This window comes from Brassica napus, chromosome C9 (genome assembly GCF_020379485.1).
Source record: "Brassica napus cultivar Da-Ae chromosome C9, Da-Ae, whole genome shotgun sequence".
Lineage (NCBI taxonomy): Eukaryota > Viridiplantae > Streptophyta > Magnoliopsida > Brassicales > Brassicaceae > Brassica > Brassica napus.
Genome location: NC_063452.1, coordinates 42,265,611 through 42,280,003, shown reverse-complemented (window position 1 = coordinate 42,280,003; position 14,393 = coordinate 42,265,611). Strand labels below are relative to the sequence as shown.

Sequence of the window (14,393 nt, the reverse complement as noted above, 5' to 3'; positions counted from 1 at the left end):
AATTCAAATGAAGTTTACGACGAGAAAAAATAATTCACACCCCCATTACAGTTACACTCAATCATTTGTGTTCAAACGGGAAACCTAAACACCATTCATAGCCTAAAATCTTGCAGAAAATTGGACACATGGCATGACAACACTGAGGAAAGAATCTTTTGCTTTCAAAGTGAATGCGTTTTATGCAAATGAAGGACGTTGGTATTGCATTTACGCAAGTACATTGGTGGGTTTCATTATTCCTTATGTGAAGTTAAAGAAAGAAGGTTGTAGAGGAACGACAACAACAATGTGGACCACATTCCAAACTTAACCGGGGCTGGACCACCAACGGGTCACCTGGTCCCGGTTCATCTTTTTACCGAAAACGGCAGCTTCATTACGTATTGAAGTAGTCCCATGTGTCCCACCACACCGTCACGTATCAAAGAAGCAGTAGAGAGGACGCAATCGAACATAAAAGTACAACGATTCCAAGTTTTGTCCGGTTTAAGAGCTCACACATGTAATACCAAGGATAAACATGATTTTAAGAAAAGCTTCAAATTCGATCAAAAAAAAAAAGAAAAGCTTCAATAAACAAAAACCAAACCATAGGGCTTAGAGGAATAACCAAACATGTATTTGCAGATGAGACTATGCTTTCAAGTAGACAAAACAAAAGCAGTTCAAAGGAACAAAGGTAAGGTTTTCAAAGATGAAACAAGAAACAAGATGGTGAAGGAAGTAAAACAAGGCTACACGAGGATCAGTTTATCTTTGCGTTTGTGAAGTCCATCTCTGGATGCTGCATGTAAAGAAGAACACCGTTCAGTATAAAGAAAAGACAAATGTGATGAGAACCGAAGATACATATGTTTCAGGGGATGTATTTGTTTACCTGAGACATGAATTTCTTGAGAATGTCTTGCTTCTGTAGCTCGTCGCTTGTTGGAAGACCCATCTGCTTTTGCCTTTGATCAAACTAGAGATACCAAGAACAAGAAAAAGAAGCTTCAGTGTCACAAAAGGAAATGAACAAACCACTTGAAGAATTAGATAAAGACAAAAGTTACCATCATTTTCTCAACAGTGGAGCGAGTTTCAGGGTCAAGGTCAGCTAGTTTACTGTTCTCTGGTTCAACCTTCTGGGTATCAATTTCAGGTTCACCTTTCACACAGCATTTCCACCACTCCATCTGATCTTGCTTAGTCAACAAAATGGATATCATCTTCTGATCCTCTGCAAACAAAGTACCATTGAGAGGATTATATTGCCTACCAAAAAAATAAAGTCATCAGGCTTAGACCACTGAGAGAATTATACCGATATTCCAGTAACAGTCATCAGGCTTCACAGGTCGGTAGAGCTCTCCCTATAATATCATTTGACAGATTGTAAATTTAGTAGAAGGGATGGAATTTGAATAATTTGATATGATAAGACAATAGCAGATGAACTTACATCGATGATTGGATCCTGCCCTTTGAGACCAAGCTTAAGACGGTTCTTCTTAATCTCACAAACAACAGAGCGTGCTTTAGTGCCAGTAGGCACTGGAATGTTAACTGTGACCTCCTGGAGAGTCTGGACCCATGAGTAGTTCTCAAGATCAGTTCCATTACCTTTGTTAGGAACTGCAAAGAAACCGAACAAAAAATTAACAAGAGAAAAGCGATGCTCATCAAATACACAAGAGAGACATCAATGTTCCAGAACTCAAAAATTTCCTTCTCAAATGGTTGATATTAACACTGGTGATAGGTGAACACGGATGATGTATCGACTAAACAGTTCACTGGTTCATAGTCGTTGTTGACACAAGAATGATATAACACATGATCAAGACCCAATAAATACTGATGATGCTTGATACCTAAGAAGAACAAGTTCATTGATTCAAACGCTAAAACTCCTCTCCAAAATAATATAAGTTGAACCACATATGATCAAAAGACCAATGGACACACAAATGTGAAAAGATCTCTTCGTTAAACCAGCTTATTCGAGTTCTGATTTCGAAAGAGCACTAATACCAGATTTGCTAGTTTCCATAAAAAAAGAAAAAGATTTGATATTTACCAATGGGACCAGCTTCTTTATTCTCCTTAGGCTTCTCAACTTCCATAGGCTTTGAGCTTGACGCAGCCATGGTCGGCTTCACACTCTCCTTCTTCTCAACAGGATCAGCAGGCTTCTTCTCCGCTTTCTTCAATTTCTCCTTGGCTGCCCTTACCACGGCGGCGATCTCCTCCTCCGCGGAGGGTTTCTTCAGGTAATCGCTCTGTTCGCCGAGAAAGTCGAACACTTTCTGCAAGAAACCTAATGGGTTCGAAGAATCGAACGTCGCCCTGAACGGCAGCATCGATGGTCGGCTGCTGCTTTCCTCTTCAACCTCTGATATGATCGCCATGGTGGGGTTTTGCTCTGCTTGTCGTAGAATATACCAAAAGTTCTACAGATAGATTTCTTCAATTTTGATGGAATAACAAAGCCCCAAATCGAGAGGGTTCGAGAATTATTATTGTTCGATCGGAAAACGGTAATAAATAAGATGTGAGTTTAAACAAAGACGTCTTATTAATGGTCGAAGAAAAACGTTCAGTCGGTTACAAGGGAAAAGAAGAGAGTGCGACAGAAAGGAAGCTGGTGGCTCGATGAGCTACCGGAAAAGTACAACTAACGGCGAGATAAAGCAAAGGTGAAAACCCTAATCTAGTCGCCAAGTGTTAATCAGTCATTTCGGATTCTTCTCTCGTTGTCTCCCCTCTCCCTTATATAGACGTCCTGATGCCTCGTCCTTGACCTAATTTACGCCATCTTGGTGGGCCTCCTCTGCTGGGCCGAGAAGCCCGTAAGCGTCCGAGCAGCCGCTGAGCGGAATGTACTTTAGTCGATGATGATTGACAAAAAGTACTCAAGAGTCAAGCCGAGAGACCTGACTCTTGAGCCGACCGATCGAGCCGTCGCTCTACCTAATCCAGGCCAGGCCTTTCTATTCATCGGGCCTTGTGGGATGGTCAAATCCATCCTCTACAGTAAGTCCCCCCCCTAGTCCATTAGTGAGCGAAGTGCTTTCTGGCTCGTGGTGGATTCTAAGGTTTGAAGGTTTGAGGGAATAGAAGGCCTGTCGGAAGGTTAGAGCGGTTGGTCGATGAGTCGCACAACGTCGTTCTCTCGGAAGCGAGCAGTAGAGGCTTTATCGCTCCTTTTGATCGTTGTGTCGCAGGGAGGCCGACCGACATATCTAGATTAACCGTTGGTTTGTTCTGATTTTAAGATGACCGACGTCCGATCTAGACGAGAAGCCGAACCGTCGTGAGGGTCCGCTGGACATTTGGGAGAGTTTCGAGGCCCTTTTAGGCCTGTTTAGGCTTAATGACGACACCTCGAATTCCCCCCCTTTTTTTCTCTTTTAAATGCACCGAGAAGTCGAAACGTCGCGAGGGTCCGTTGGGTTTTTAGGGCGGATTTCGAGGCCCGTTTAGGCCCGAATAGACTTAATGATGGCGCCTCGAGTTTCCCCCCCTCTCTTTTCCTTATAAATACGCAGGTCCCCCCTCATTTCTTATAGTTTTTCTCCGCGATCAAAGGTACTTTCTCTCTCTTTCCTTTATCTCTCTAAGCGTTGTTAGATTCATTCGAAGCATTCTTCACCGTTCCGTTCCGCGATGTCGTCAGGTCAGAGGCTATCGAAGCAACAGAAGGGAAAGGCAGTCGCAGCGACGACGAATCCGACAAGGAATCCCGACGGGGGTCGTGTCAGAGATCCGGAGGTGATTCATCGCACAGCGATGATGGACACGGCGAATCTATCTCGCTCTCAGCGACTTCTGGTTGCGGATGCTGCGAGACTCGCGAGAGAAGGAAGCCAGAACGTCGTTGCGAGGGATGCAATGGAATGTTCGAGAGACAGGCAGAGCGGGGCGATGCCTGTTGACTCGGTCGCCCTGAGAGCTCGACCTGCGGAAGTCGGTCTCTCGGAGGACGATGATTCTGATGCCGAGTTTTTCCCGACTACCTTTTACCCCGACGGAATTTTCGAAGAGCTTCCTTAACTCCTTCCCGACTTATTGCGTCCTGCCTTCTTGGCCGGTCAGGACTGGGAGGGCGTAGAGAAGACGAAGTCGACTCCTGGAAGCGTGAAGAAGGTTCTTCGGGCTGCGGGTGCCGTAGGCGTGACCTTCCTTGTGCCTACGGAAGCGCAGAGACCCTGGTCTCCTCCGATGGGGTACCAGACGGTGTACGAATCCTATTTTCAGGAAGACACTCGTTGCTGGTTCCCCATCCCGCGACTGATCACAGCATACGCCAGACGTCGAGATCTCGCGATCAGTCAGCTGCTGAATGGCTCGCTGCGACTAGCGGTCACTTTGTCGGTTTTGGCGGAGCAGATCAACATGCCGATGAGCGTTAGGTCGTTCGAGGAGATGACCTCGATAATCGACATGAAGGATGGCAGCTACTCGGTGAAGATGCGACCGAACTGCAATGTGTGTGCCGGTCATCCGAATAAGACGCAGAACTGTCAGCGCTCCTACTTCTTCCTTAAGTCCGACAGCTCGGCCTTCGAGGAGCCTCCCCAAGATGATTATCTAGTTCTTTGGAACCGTTCTTGTGGTAGAATATTCTGTCGCAAACCGTAAGCGATTTGTCGATTCTAACCAACCATTTTTTTGCTTTGTATGCAGTTGGCCATCCTACCTCCCTAGTTTATCCCGAAGATTTCTTGAGGAGTGTTCGTGCCGTCGCTTTGCTTCGAATCTATCGTTGGTCCGAGATCTCCGTCGAGAAGATCCGTGAGCTTAAAGATCGAATCGCTCGAAGTACGTTCTCTCGCAGCTATAGACTGTGCTCTTTTAGTCGCAAGTTTTATTCGTCGCGTCCTGACCCTTCTTCCTTACGTTTTCAGGAGAGTGGAGATCCAATCTTCCGACCGTTCTTCCCATTCGCGCTAAGCGACTGGACATCTTCCCGAGAGACATCCAAAAACAAGTTACCGAGGCAAAGAAAATGGGTACTCTTCCTGATCTGAGTGCAATAATAGCAGCCCAGCTGGGGCTGACTAGCGGGGAAGGACCCTCAACGGCGGTTCCTGGTTCTGACGAGGTTTTCCCTTCTAATGCCAGAAGTGCGGGGAAGGGCAAGAAAAGGAAAAGAGGCGATGGCTCGGGAGTCGAGAGGAGTATTGAGGAGACGAGTGACGTCCCTCCTTCCGGTGAACCCCGGAAGAAGAAAAAGAAGAGAAGGACGCCCTCCCAGTCCGCCGGCGAGCAGTTAGAAAATGCTGACGAACCGATCGAGCAAGAGGAGGAAAATGCTCGAGAAGAAGAACTTCAGCCCGAAGAGGGGGTTTCTGAGCCTGAAGCCTCGGAGGGACGGAATGACGAGGAGGGAGTAAGTGGAGGAGAGGAACGCGAGACTTCTCTTAATGCCGCCCGCTCGGGTGATTCCGAGGAAGATAGCGAAGGGTCGCCCCTCCTGATAAGGAGGGGAAATGACGAAGACGATGATGAGAGGCGGTCTCCTGTTCTGACGTCTCCTCGCGAGAGAACTCCAGTTCCCGTTGGGGGAGGGGCCGTCCAGTCCGGTACTTCTTCCCGCGGCGCCACTATCCTAAGGAGGGCACCCGGATTCAGCTTTCCCGACAAGGTCGACTTCCACTACGAGGGACCGGCTCCCTTAGTGTACCTTCCAGAGAAATGTGGAGAGTTTCTCTGTCAAATAAGAGGGAGGGCGAAACCTCTTCCTGCCGTGAAAGACCTTATCTTCGGGGGTGAATACGAAGAAGCTGCGAGGGCCAAACTGCTGGTAAACGGCTTGATTCTCCTTTTTTTTTTAAATTCCTTGACTCCTAACTTCTCACGATTTCCATTGTGTCGCGTGTTCAGGGTGATAGCACGATAAATGTCGTGATTGATAAATACGACACGGCCCTTAAAGGAGCCTTGGACGAGCTCGAGCTGGCCAAGAAGGAGTTCGCTGAGAAGGAAGAGGTTTCTGCTCGTCAACTGAACGAGTCAAGGGCCAATCTGGAGAAGCTCAACGGGATGATGACCCGCACCGTTGCTCGATGCGATGAGTTTAAAGCCGCACTGGAATCATCTCGAAGAATCATCCGCGAGCTTGAACAGAAGAATGCTGATCTCGAGAGCGAGAGTGATATGCCCAAAACGGGATCACTCTTTCGGTAAGGTTGATATGAACTTAGATCCGAGAGGATTGAGAACTGATGGATCGAGGGGTGACACTAAGGGTTGCGGAATAGCCCAAAGATACTACCAGACTTCGATCGTTGCCGGATGTGACGCACCGGTCCAACAAAAGAAGGATCGAAACTTGGAGATAACCTCACCAAGAAACTAAGAAGTGTTCTAAACAAAGAACAATGAGAGAAACTCATAAGAAAGGAAAAACGATCTGTTTTATTTCGTGGCTCTAAGGCCTTATTTATAGGATTACAAGTTGTAGAGATCCAAAGAAAAATGTGCTAAAAACAAGACATTGAAAATAGAAACAAAGACTTGACTAAATAAAGTCTTTGACTGAAACTTGGACTACCTATTCATATAACCACGACCAGGACTTTGAAAGGTGAAGAATATACTCCTGATATGGGCCAAGACATGTCCCTTTGAGGCCTGGTCGAAATCCATCTTTTCCCTTAGGCAATATTTATCGGTTTCTCCATTTGGCCCAAACAAGTTCGTTTTTGAATCTTTTTGAAAACCATCAAACCCAATGCTTTCTTGAACATTTAGAACATGAATAATAACCTTTTTCATGATTGAATTGACCGTTGTTTCATCAGAAAGAAGGTTAGCAATTTCGAGTTTCTCGGGTGGTCTGAATTCGTGAGAACTGAAGATCACCTGATTTGTAAATAGCATAACTATCACATTTGAACTCCGTTTGATCTGATTCTTCTTCAAGGAGCTCCGTAATTGAGTTGAGAACATTCTCCAAGTGATTTCATGCGTAGAAGCCTCGTGGTTTGGAAGATATGAGTCAAACAATGAACATATATCTTTACTGCTTTCCATGATCAAGCCATGCATGCCTGTTTTGCCCGGTGCGCTACCCCACGGCACATCATTCCCTCCCTCTTGAAAAGGATTTGACCTCAAATCCATTTCACCTCTCTCAAAAGGAAATGAATAAGAGAAAACGAATTTTAAAATCATATAAAATTCAATGAAGGAAAAGTATGGACAGAAAGTTCCTTGGAGTTTTAGACTTGTTTTCCTCAAGTACTTCCAGTTCCATGTCCCTGATACATAAGAACTTTGGCGTTCACCAGTGTTTTCTCTCCTTGGGAACTGATCATACTTATCATGTACTTTCAAAACAACTAGGGAAACCACATCAAATCTGGGAGAGAAATAATCAAAGAGTTTCTCTATCCTTAGGACATCAAGAACATGATCCAAGCTCTTAGGATAATCATCAAAGAATGTGTTGTAAACCAAGATGACATCAAAGCTCAAGACAACACAATTTTCAAACTTTGGTTTCAAATTATGCCAAGGTTTATCAGTTTCAACACACAAGTTATCTAGCTTCAAAACAGAATCAAAAATAAAATCGGTTTCAGCTCTATGTGATTTTTGTTTCAGCAACTTCTTAACCAAAAATTTGTCCAAGGCACAAGTGGATGCAAATAAATTACCAGTGATCAGTTCATGTCTATTAGGGCTCAGATTAATGTCATTTTCTTTGAAGACATATGAATCAAACGATTTTCTAGCACAAAAATCAGACTGTTGCAAATCAAGCTCAAATGACTTTTCAAGATGATCAAAACTTTTGCTATGTTTCAAAAACTGATCAAGACTCAAAAAAATTCAAAATGGATGTCATTGCCATTTTGAAAACGTTTTTGATCAAGAATTCCGTCAAGTTCAAATTTCTCAGAAGAATGAATCATGTTATCAAAAACAGAATTTGAAACACAAAATTCTTTAACTTTGTCAAAACCAAAACGATTTACAACAGGAGAACTGATCTTAACAAACATTTCAGGCAGAGAATTAAGTAAATAAAGTTTCTCACAGTGCTTTTTAGGCAAAGGCGTAGAAGTTGTGCCTGGATCAAAGCAAAGATGTTTCTCTATGATGATGGATGATGTGCTTGGTGCTTCCTCATCAAAGATTGGATCAAGCTCGTCTTCTTCATCAAAGATGGGACTAAGATCATTGTCCAAGGGTCTCCTAGTCTCAAGACGTGGTCCTTGATGTTGGTAGTTCAATGGTTCTTCCTCAAAAACCTGTGAAACTAGAACAAGACTACTCGGATGCTCCGGTTCAAAACAGGTTAGTCCATTAGTCTCTTCATTATCAATATCAAACATAAGATCAGGTTTTGGAGAAGGAAGATCACATTCATCCTCACAAGTGATCTAACTTTCCATTAGCTCTTCATCATACTTATCAAAAATTGGTAAAGAATCTGAAAAATCTTTTAGATCTTCAAGGTTGTTTTCAGATTTACCTTTGGGTTTTTCACTGATGAAAATTGATGGCTCAGCTACTGGGGCACGTGTGGGTGTGCTCTTCTTTTGGCTCTTGCTGACGTCCTTGAGGGCTTTGTCCACACCCTTCACAAAGTTATCACAAAATTGTTGGACATCAAACTGAAAATGTTTCCTTTTTGGATCAGCTTCGCCTTTGGACGTTTTGAACTGCTCTTTGCACCTCCTGTTCGGCATCTTATGTGGTCTTCTTTGGGTTAGTCTTTCCTGCATAGGAACAAAATCATCAAAAATATTCAATGAATTTTGAGATGAAGATTTAAAGTTAGCTTCTCGCTGGAATTTCTTCTTGCTACTTCCCTTCTGAAGACCAAACATCTTTATCCAGAAAAATTACTTAACACAAAAGGGTTAACAGATAAAATAATCCTCACACTCTCAAGTGTTTGATCTCACCCACACAAGTGTTTCTCTAAGATTTTAGTGGTCACTCAAGAGTCTCCTCAAGGTTCTGAGAGAACAAATCAAGAATCCCAATGGGTAGATCCAAAGCAAACAAAGGGTTTTTCTCAAGATAGATAGATAAGAGATTTTTGATTTTTGAAATCCGTTTTAACCACCTCAAAGGCTGGATTTCTCCTCAGCCAGCAGGCTTTCTCTTCCACCACCAATCCACAAAACAAACTTTGAACTTTTTCTATTTTTTTTTTTTTTTTTTTGAATCAAATCGTAAATCTTTTTTTTTTTTTTTATAAATGGATGGTAATGAGGGGCCCGGATTCAAGAAAGGTAGAAGAAGAAGTGTTTGAAGAAGATGGAGAGATGATAAGATGGAATGATAATAGAGTTACCGGAAGAGTGGCTCTGATACCACTTGATACGCCCAAAACGGGATCACTCTTTCGGTAAGGTTGATATGAACTCAGATCCGAGAGGATTGAGAACTGATGGATCGAGGGGTGACACTAAGGGTTGCAGAATAGCCCAAATATACTACCAGACTTCGATCGTTGCCGGATGTGACGCACCGGTCCAACAAAAGAAGGATCGAAACTTGGAGATAACCTCACCAAGAAACTAAGAAGTGTTCTAAACAAAGAACAATGAGAGAAACTCTTAAAAAAGGAAAAACAATCTGTTTTATTTCGTGGCTCTAAGGCCTTATTTATAGGATTACAAGTTGTAGAGATCCAAAGAAAAATGTGCTAAAAACAAGACATTGGAAATAGAAACAAAGACTTGACTAAATAAAGTCTTTGACTGAAACTTGGACTACCTCTTCATATAGCCACGACCAGGAATTTGAAAGGTGAAGAATATACCCTGATATGGGCCAAGAAATGTCCCTTTGAGGCCTGGTCGAAATCCATCTTTTCCCTTAGCCAATATTTATCGGTTTCTCCATTTGGCCCAAACAAGTTTGTTTTTGAATCTTTTTGAAAACCATCAAACCCAATGCTTTCTTGAACATTTAGAACATGAATAATAATCTTTTTCATGATTGAATTGACCGTTGGTTCATCAGAAAGAAGGTTAGCCATTTCGAGCTTCTCGGGTGGTCTGAATTCGCGAGAACTGAAGATCACCTGATTTGTAAATAGCATAACTATCACATATGAACTCCGTTTGATCTGATTCTTCTTCAAGGAGCTCCGTAATTGAGTTGAGAACATTCTCCAAGTGATTTCATGCGTAGAAGCCTCGTGGTTTGGAAGATATGAGTCAAACAATGAACATATATCTTTACTGTTTTCCATGATCAAGCCATGCATGCCTGTTTTGCCCGGTGCGCTACCCCACGGCACATCATAGAGGGCTTCGCTCGCTGCCACGCACAAGCGAGAGATGAAACGTTTGAGGGACTCTAGAATCTTGGAGGTGACGAGAGAAAGGGGGAGAGTTGAGGCAGAAATGACCGCCAGGGCTAATCGTTGCTTCGCCAAGATTCGTTCTCGAGAGGAGCGTCGGGGTCCTTACGACGAGGCTCGGTTACTCTACAGCCAAGCCTTTGGGACTAGGAAGTGCCTCGAGGCCTTGAAAGGAGCCAGGAACGACATACCGCAAGCCTCTATTGATATGTTCGTCGAGTACGAGAGAAATTACAAACAAGAGGCTGATAAGCTAAAGGTTGGCGAGATCCCTGAAAGCGATTTTAGACTCTCTCCCCTCGTGTTGGAGTCTCAGTTCGTGGATGCTCGGATTCTGGCGGGTCTCGACCTGTATGGTTCCAATGCTGGCTTAATTGACCCAGAGACCGCGGCGAATCTGCATGTCTCGTCTACTCATCCGGTCGGAGAAAGGCGCGAGGACCCGATGCTTCTTACTGAAAACCCTTCGACTGTTCTTGAGGAAGGAGTGCCTGGTCGAGGAGCTCAAGTCGATGGAGATAACGTTCCTGTCCTCGTGCTTTCGGACACTTCAGTCGAGGGTCGCGATTCGCCGCCTCCAGAAGAGTCTCGTCGGGACGGCGAGGAAAACACTGGCGAGGTGTCGGAAGATGCTGCGGTGCAAGTCTCTCCGATTGCCCGTGAATCGAGCGTCAGGGCTTCGGAGCTTTCCGCCCTTAATGATCGCGAGAGTGATCGGGAAGCTTAGTTTTCTTTGTTTGTTGTTTTCTTTTGAGTCCCGGAGGGCTTGTGTTGTTGCCTTTTAGACTTTGCCTTTCGAGGCTTCTACTTTGTTTTTCTTCTGTCATTTCCAACTCTTCGAATCGTATTTAACTGTTCATCTTTTATTGTACTTGTCTATCAAATGCATGATTTCTCAAGATTTGAAGTGACTGTTTGTTTAGAAAAAACGTTATTCGAGATATTGAATCGTTGTTAAGCTCGTTATGACTTTGTCTCGGTCGATTTCTTCGACTCGCGATCGTTCGTCATTTGAGTTTAATTATAATCGAGATATCGAATCGTTGTAGTGTTAAGCTCGTTATGCCTTTGTCTCGGTCGATTTCTTCGACTCGCGATCGTTCGTCATTTGAGTTTAATTATGATCGAGATATCGAATCGTTGTAGTGTTAAGCTCGTTATGACTTCGTCTCGGTCGATTTCTTTGACTCGCGATCGTTTGTCATCTGAGTTTAATTATAAGTCCTCGACGTTGACGGTTCCAAATCGACCCTAGCGTAATTTTCAAGCGTTCGGTGGGCCAAACTTTACTTAGTAAATTTCAGGGTGAGTTGGAGTCATTGTCTCGGTCGTGTTGGTTTAAATCGCAACACGGTCGACTCCCGTGAATACGTGTCTGATCAGGACATATCCAATGTGAGATGCGAGTACCGATACGCTTGTTCGAGAAGCCGGGGCATGCTCGTGTCGGCATCGCTTAAGTGATCGTCTGCTTCGGAGATCGATTCCTCGGGAAGGAGGTTTGTATATTTTTTTTTTATTTCGAGCGAGAGAACGTGACCATTGGTCGTTCTTTCGCTTTTTTTTTTTTTTTTTTTTTTTGAGCGAGAGGCGAGTAAAAGTGGCCTTAGTGGCGCATTTACTCGGTAAGGCGTTCGTCTTGACTAAGGATGGAAGAGGCGGAGATGTTTGGAGTTCCAAGCTCTCGGTATTGCTTCGCCTGTTGAAGTCTCGAGGCGGTATACTCCTGGTTTGATGACTTCGACTATCTTGTATGGTCCTTCCTAGTTGGCTCCAAGCTTGCCGGCTTTCCATTCCTTAGGGTTTTCGAAGACCTTTCTTAATACAAGATTGCCCTTTTCGAGGGGACGCGATTTGGCCTTTTTGTTGTAGTAGCTCTCGATCTGATGCTGGTAATTCTGGATACGGAGTAGTGCTTGGTCGCGCTTTTCCTCGATGTCGTCGAGTGCGTCGAGCAGCATGTCGCGGTTGAGTTCGACGTTTTGTGGCATTCGCGATCGGCGCAAGCTCGTCACACTCACTTATGCGGGGGCCATTGCCTCGACGCCGTAGGCCATCGAGAAAGGGGTAGCCTTCGTCGCTCCGCGGGGAGTTGTTCTGTGGGACCACAGGACACCGTCTAGTTCATCTGCCCAGCAACCTTTCTTTAAGTCGAGTCGTTTCTTCAGACCGTCGATGATGGTCTTGTTCGTCAACTCGGCTTGGCCGTTACTTTGCGGGTTTCTCGGGGTCGACATGTTGAGTCGAATTCTCCATCTGTCGCAGAATCCCTTGAAGTGATGCGAGATGAATTGTGAACCGTTGTCTGTAATGATCTCGTATGGGAGCCCATGTCGGCAGATTATGTTCCTCCAGACGAAGTTTCGCACCTCCTTGTCGGTGATGTTGGCGTAGGCTTTGGCTTCAACCCATTTGGTGAAGTAATCTGTGAGGACCAGGATGAACTTCTTTTGGCGGGATGCCGGCATCGGACCGATGATGTCCATTCCCCATCGCATGAATGGGTATGGAGCAGTTAGGGTATGAAGGAACTCCGTTGGGCTGTGTAAGGTGGAAGCATGACGCTGGCATTTGTCGCACTTGCGCACGTATGTCTCGCAGTCGGCGTTCATGGTTGGCCAGTAGAATCCGAGATTCTTTACTTTTACTGCGAGGGCTCGTCCGCCCGAGTGATTACCTGCTGCTCCTTCATGTGTTTCGGCCATGACTAGTCTCGTTTCTTCGCCGGAGATACATTTGAGTAGCACCTTCGTCGCGGTCCATCGGTGTAGTTCCCCGTCCATGACAACGTAGTGTGCGCTACGTCGCTTCAGTCGCCGCGCGTCCCATTTCTCGGTGGGCAATAAACCTTCAGCGAGGTAATCGATGAGTTCCTTGCGCCAATCTGTTGGCTGATCATCCTGCGAAGAAGGTTCTGCTTCGTCGATGTCCATCGCTTCGCTAATCGCTGCTGCGATCGCAGTCTGTTCCGCCTTCGTATCGATGCTCGGTTTCTCGATTTTATGGATTGGGATTGTTCTCTTGACTTGATCGTGTAGCTTGCTTCCTAGAGCAGCGAGGGCGTCAGCACAGACATTTTCTCCGCGAGGAACCTTCGTGAGTTCGAAGAACTCGAAGTCTCGCGTGAGGTCTTGGACGAGTTTGAGGTAGGCGTCCATCCTTTCATTGCGGATGTCATAATCGCCGAGGTACTGGCTTACGACAAGTTGAGAGTCGCAGTAAGCGCTGATTCTTTTGGCCTTCACTGCCTTGGCGAGACGGAGCCCTGCGATGAGGGACTCGTATTCAGCTTCGTTGTTTGACGCCGCAAAACCAAAACTGAATGACTGCCGGATGAGTTCTCCTGTTTGTGATTGCAGTTGCACTCCTGCCCCCGACCCTTTACTCGTGGATGAACCGTCGACGTGGAGGATCCAGTTTAAACTTGGTAGGATGAGGTCTTGCTCCAGCTCTGGTGTTAACTCGATCAAGAAGTCTGCAAGGACCTGTGACTTTGCTGCTGTGCGATTCTTGTACACGATGTCATGTTCGCTCAGCTCCATCGCCCATTTAGTCAACCGTCCTGACTGGTTAGTATTCTGCATAACCGTTCGGAGTGGTTGGTTGGAGAGTACTTCAATCGTGTGCGACTGAAAGTAGGGTCGCAGTTTCCTGGCCGAGGTGACGACAGCTAAGGCCATCTTTTCGTGTGTTGGGTATCTCGTCTCCGGCTCGGTCATTCTTTTACTTGTGTAAAAGATTGGTTTCTGTTCTCCCCGATCTTCTCGAATGAGCACGCTGCTGACAGCGGAGGATGTGACGGCTATGTAGAGAGACAATGTGTCGCCGACTTCTGGCTTTGATAGTACTGGGGGGGGGGGTTGTGAGGTAGTGCTTGAGTTGATTAAACGCCTCTTCGCACTTTTCGTCCCAGATGAACCTCTTGTTGCCCCTTAGTAGCTCGTAGAAGGGAAGACACTTATCGGTTGATCGCGAGATGAACCTGTTGAGAGCTGCTATGCGTCCGGTTAGTCGCTGTACTTCGCGGCTGTTCTTTGGGCTTGGAAGATCAAGGATCGCCGAGATCTGCTTGGGG

The 14,393-nt window shown here is 45.3% G+C and overlaps 2 protein-coding genes across 2 annotated transcripts; both read right to left on the bottom strand.

Moving 5' to 3' along the window:
- Window positions 1-576: 576 nt before the first annotated feature.
- On the bottom strand, window positions 577-2,511 carry LOC106418697 (protein BOBBER 1-like). The gene is made up of 6 exons (XM_013859448.3): window positions 2,063-2,511; window positions 1,445-1,617; window positions 1,307-1,355; window positions 1,056-1,222; window positions 881-964; window positions 577-787 (listed from the first exon to the last, which is right to left on the bottom strand). The coding sequence occupies exons 1-6, from the start codon at window positions 2,391-2,393 to the stop codon at window positions 749-751; spliced, it is 843 nt and encodes a 280-aa protein (XP_013714902.1). The 5' UTR covers window positions 2,394-2,511; the 3' UTR covers window positions 577-748.
- A 9,828-nt stretch (window positions 2,512-12,339) lies between these two features.
- LOC106417286 lies at window positions 12,340-13,998 on the bottom strand. Its single transcript, XM_048768012.1, has 2 exons — window positions 13,519-13,998; window positions 12,340-13,410 (listed from the first exon to the last, which is right to left on the bottom strand). Exons 1-2 carry the CDS (start codon window positions 13,996-13,998, stop codon window positions 12,340-12,342), a joined length of 1,551 nt encoding a protein of 516 aa, XP_048623969.1.
- Window positions 13,999-14,393: the final 395 nt, after the last annotated feature.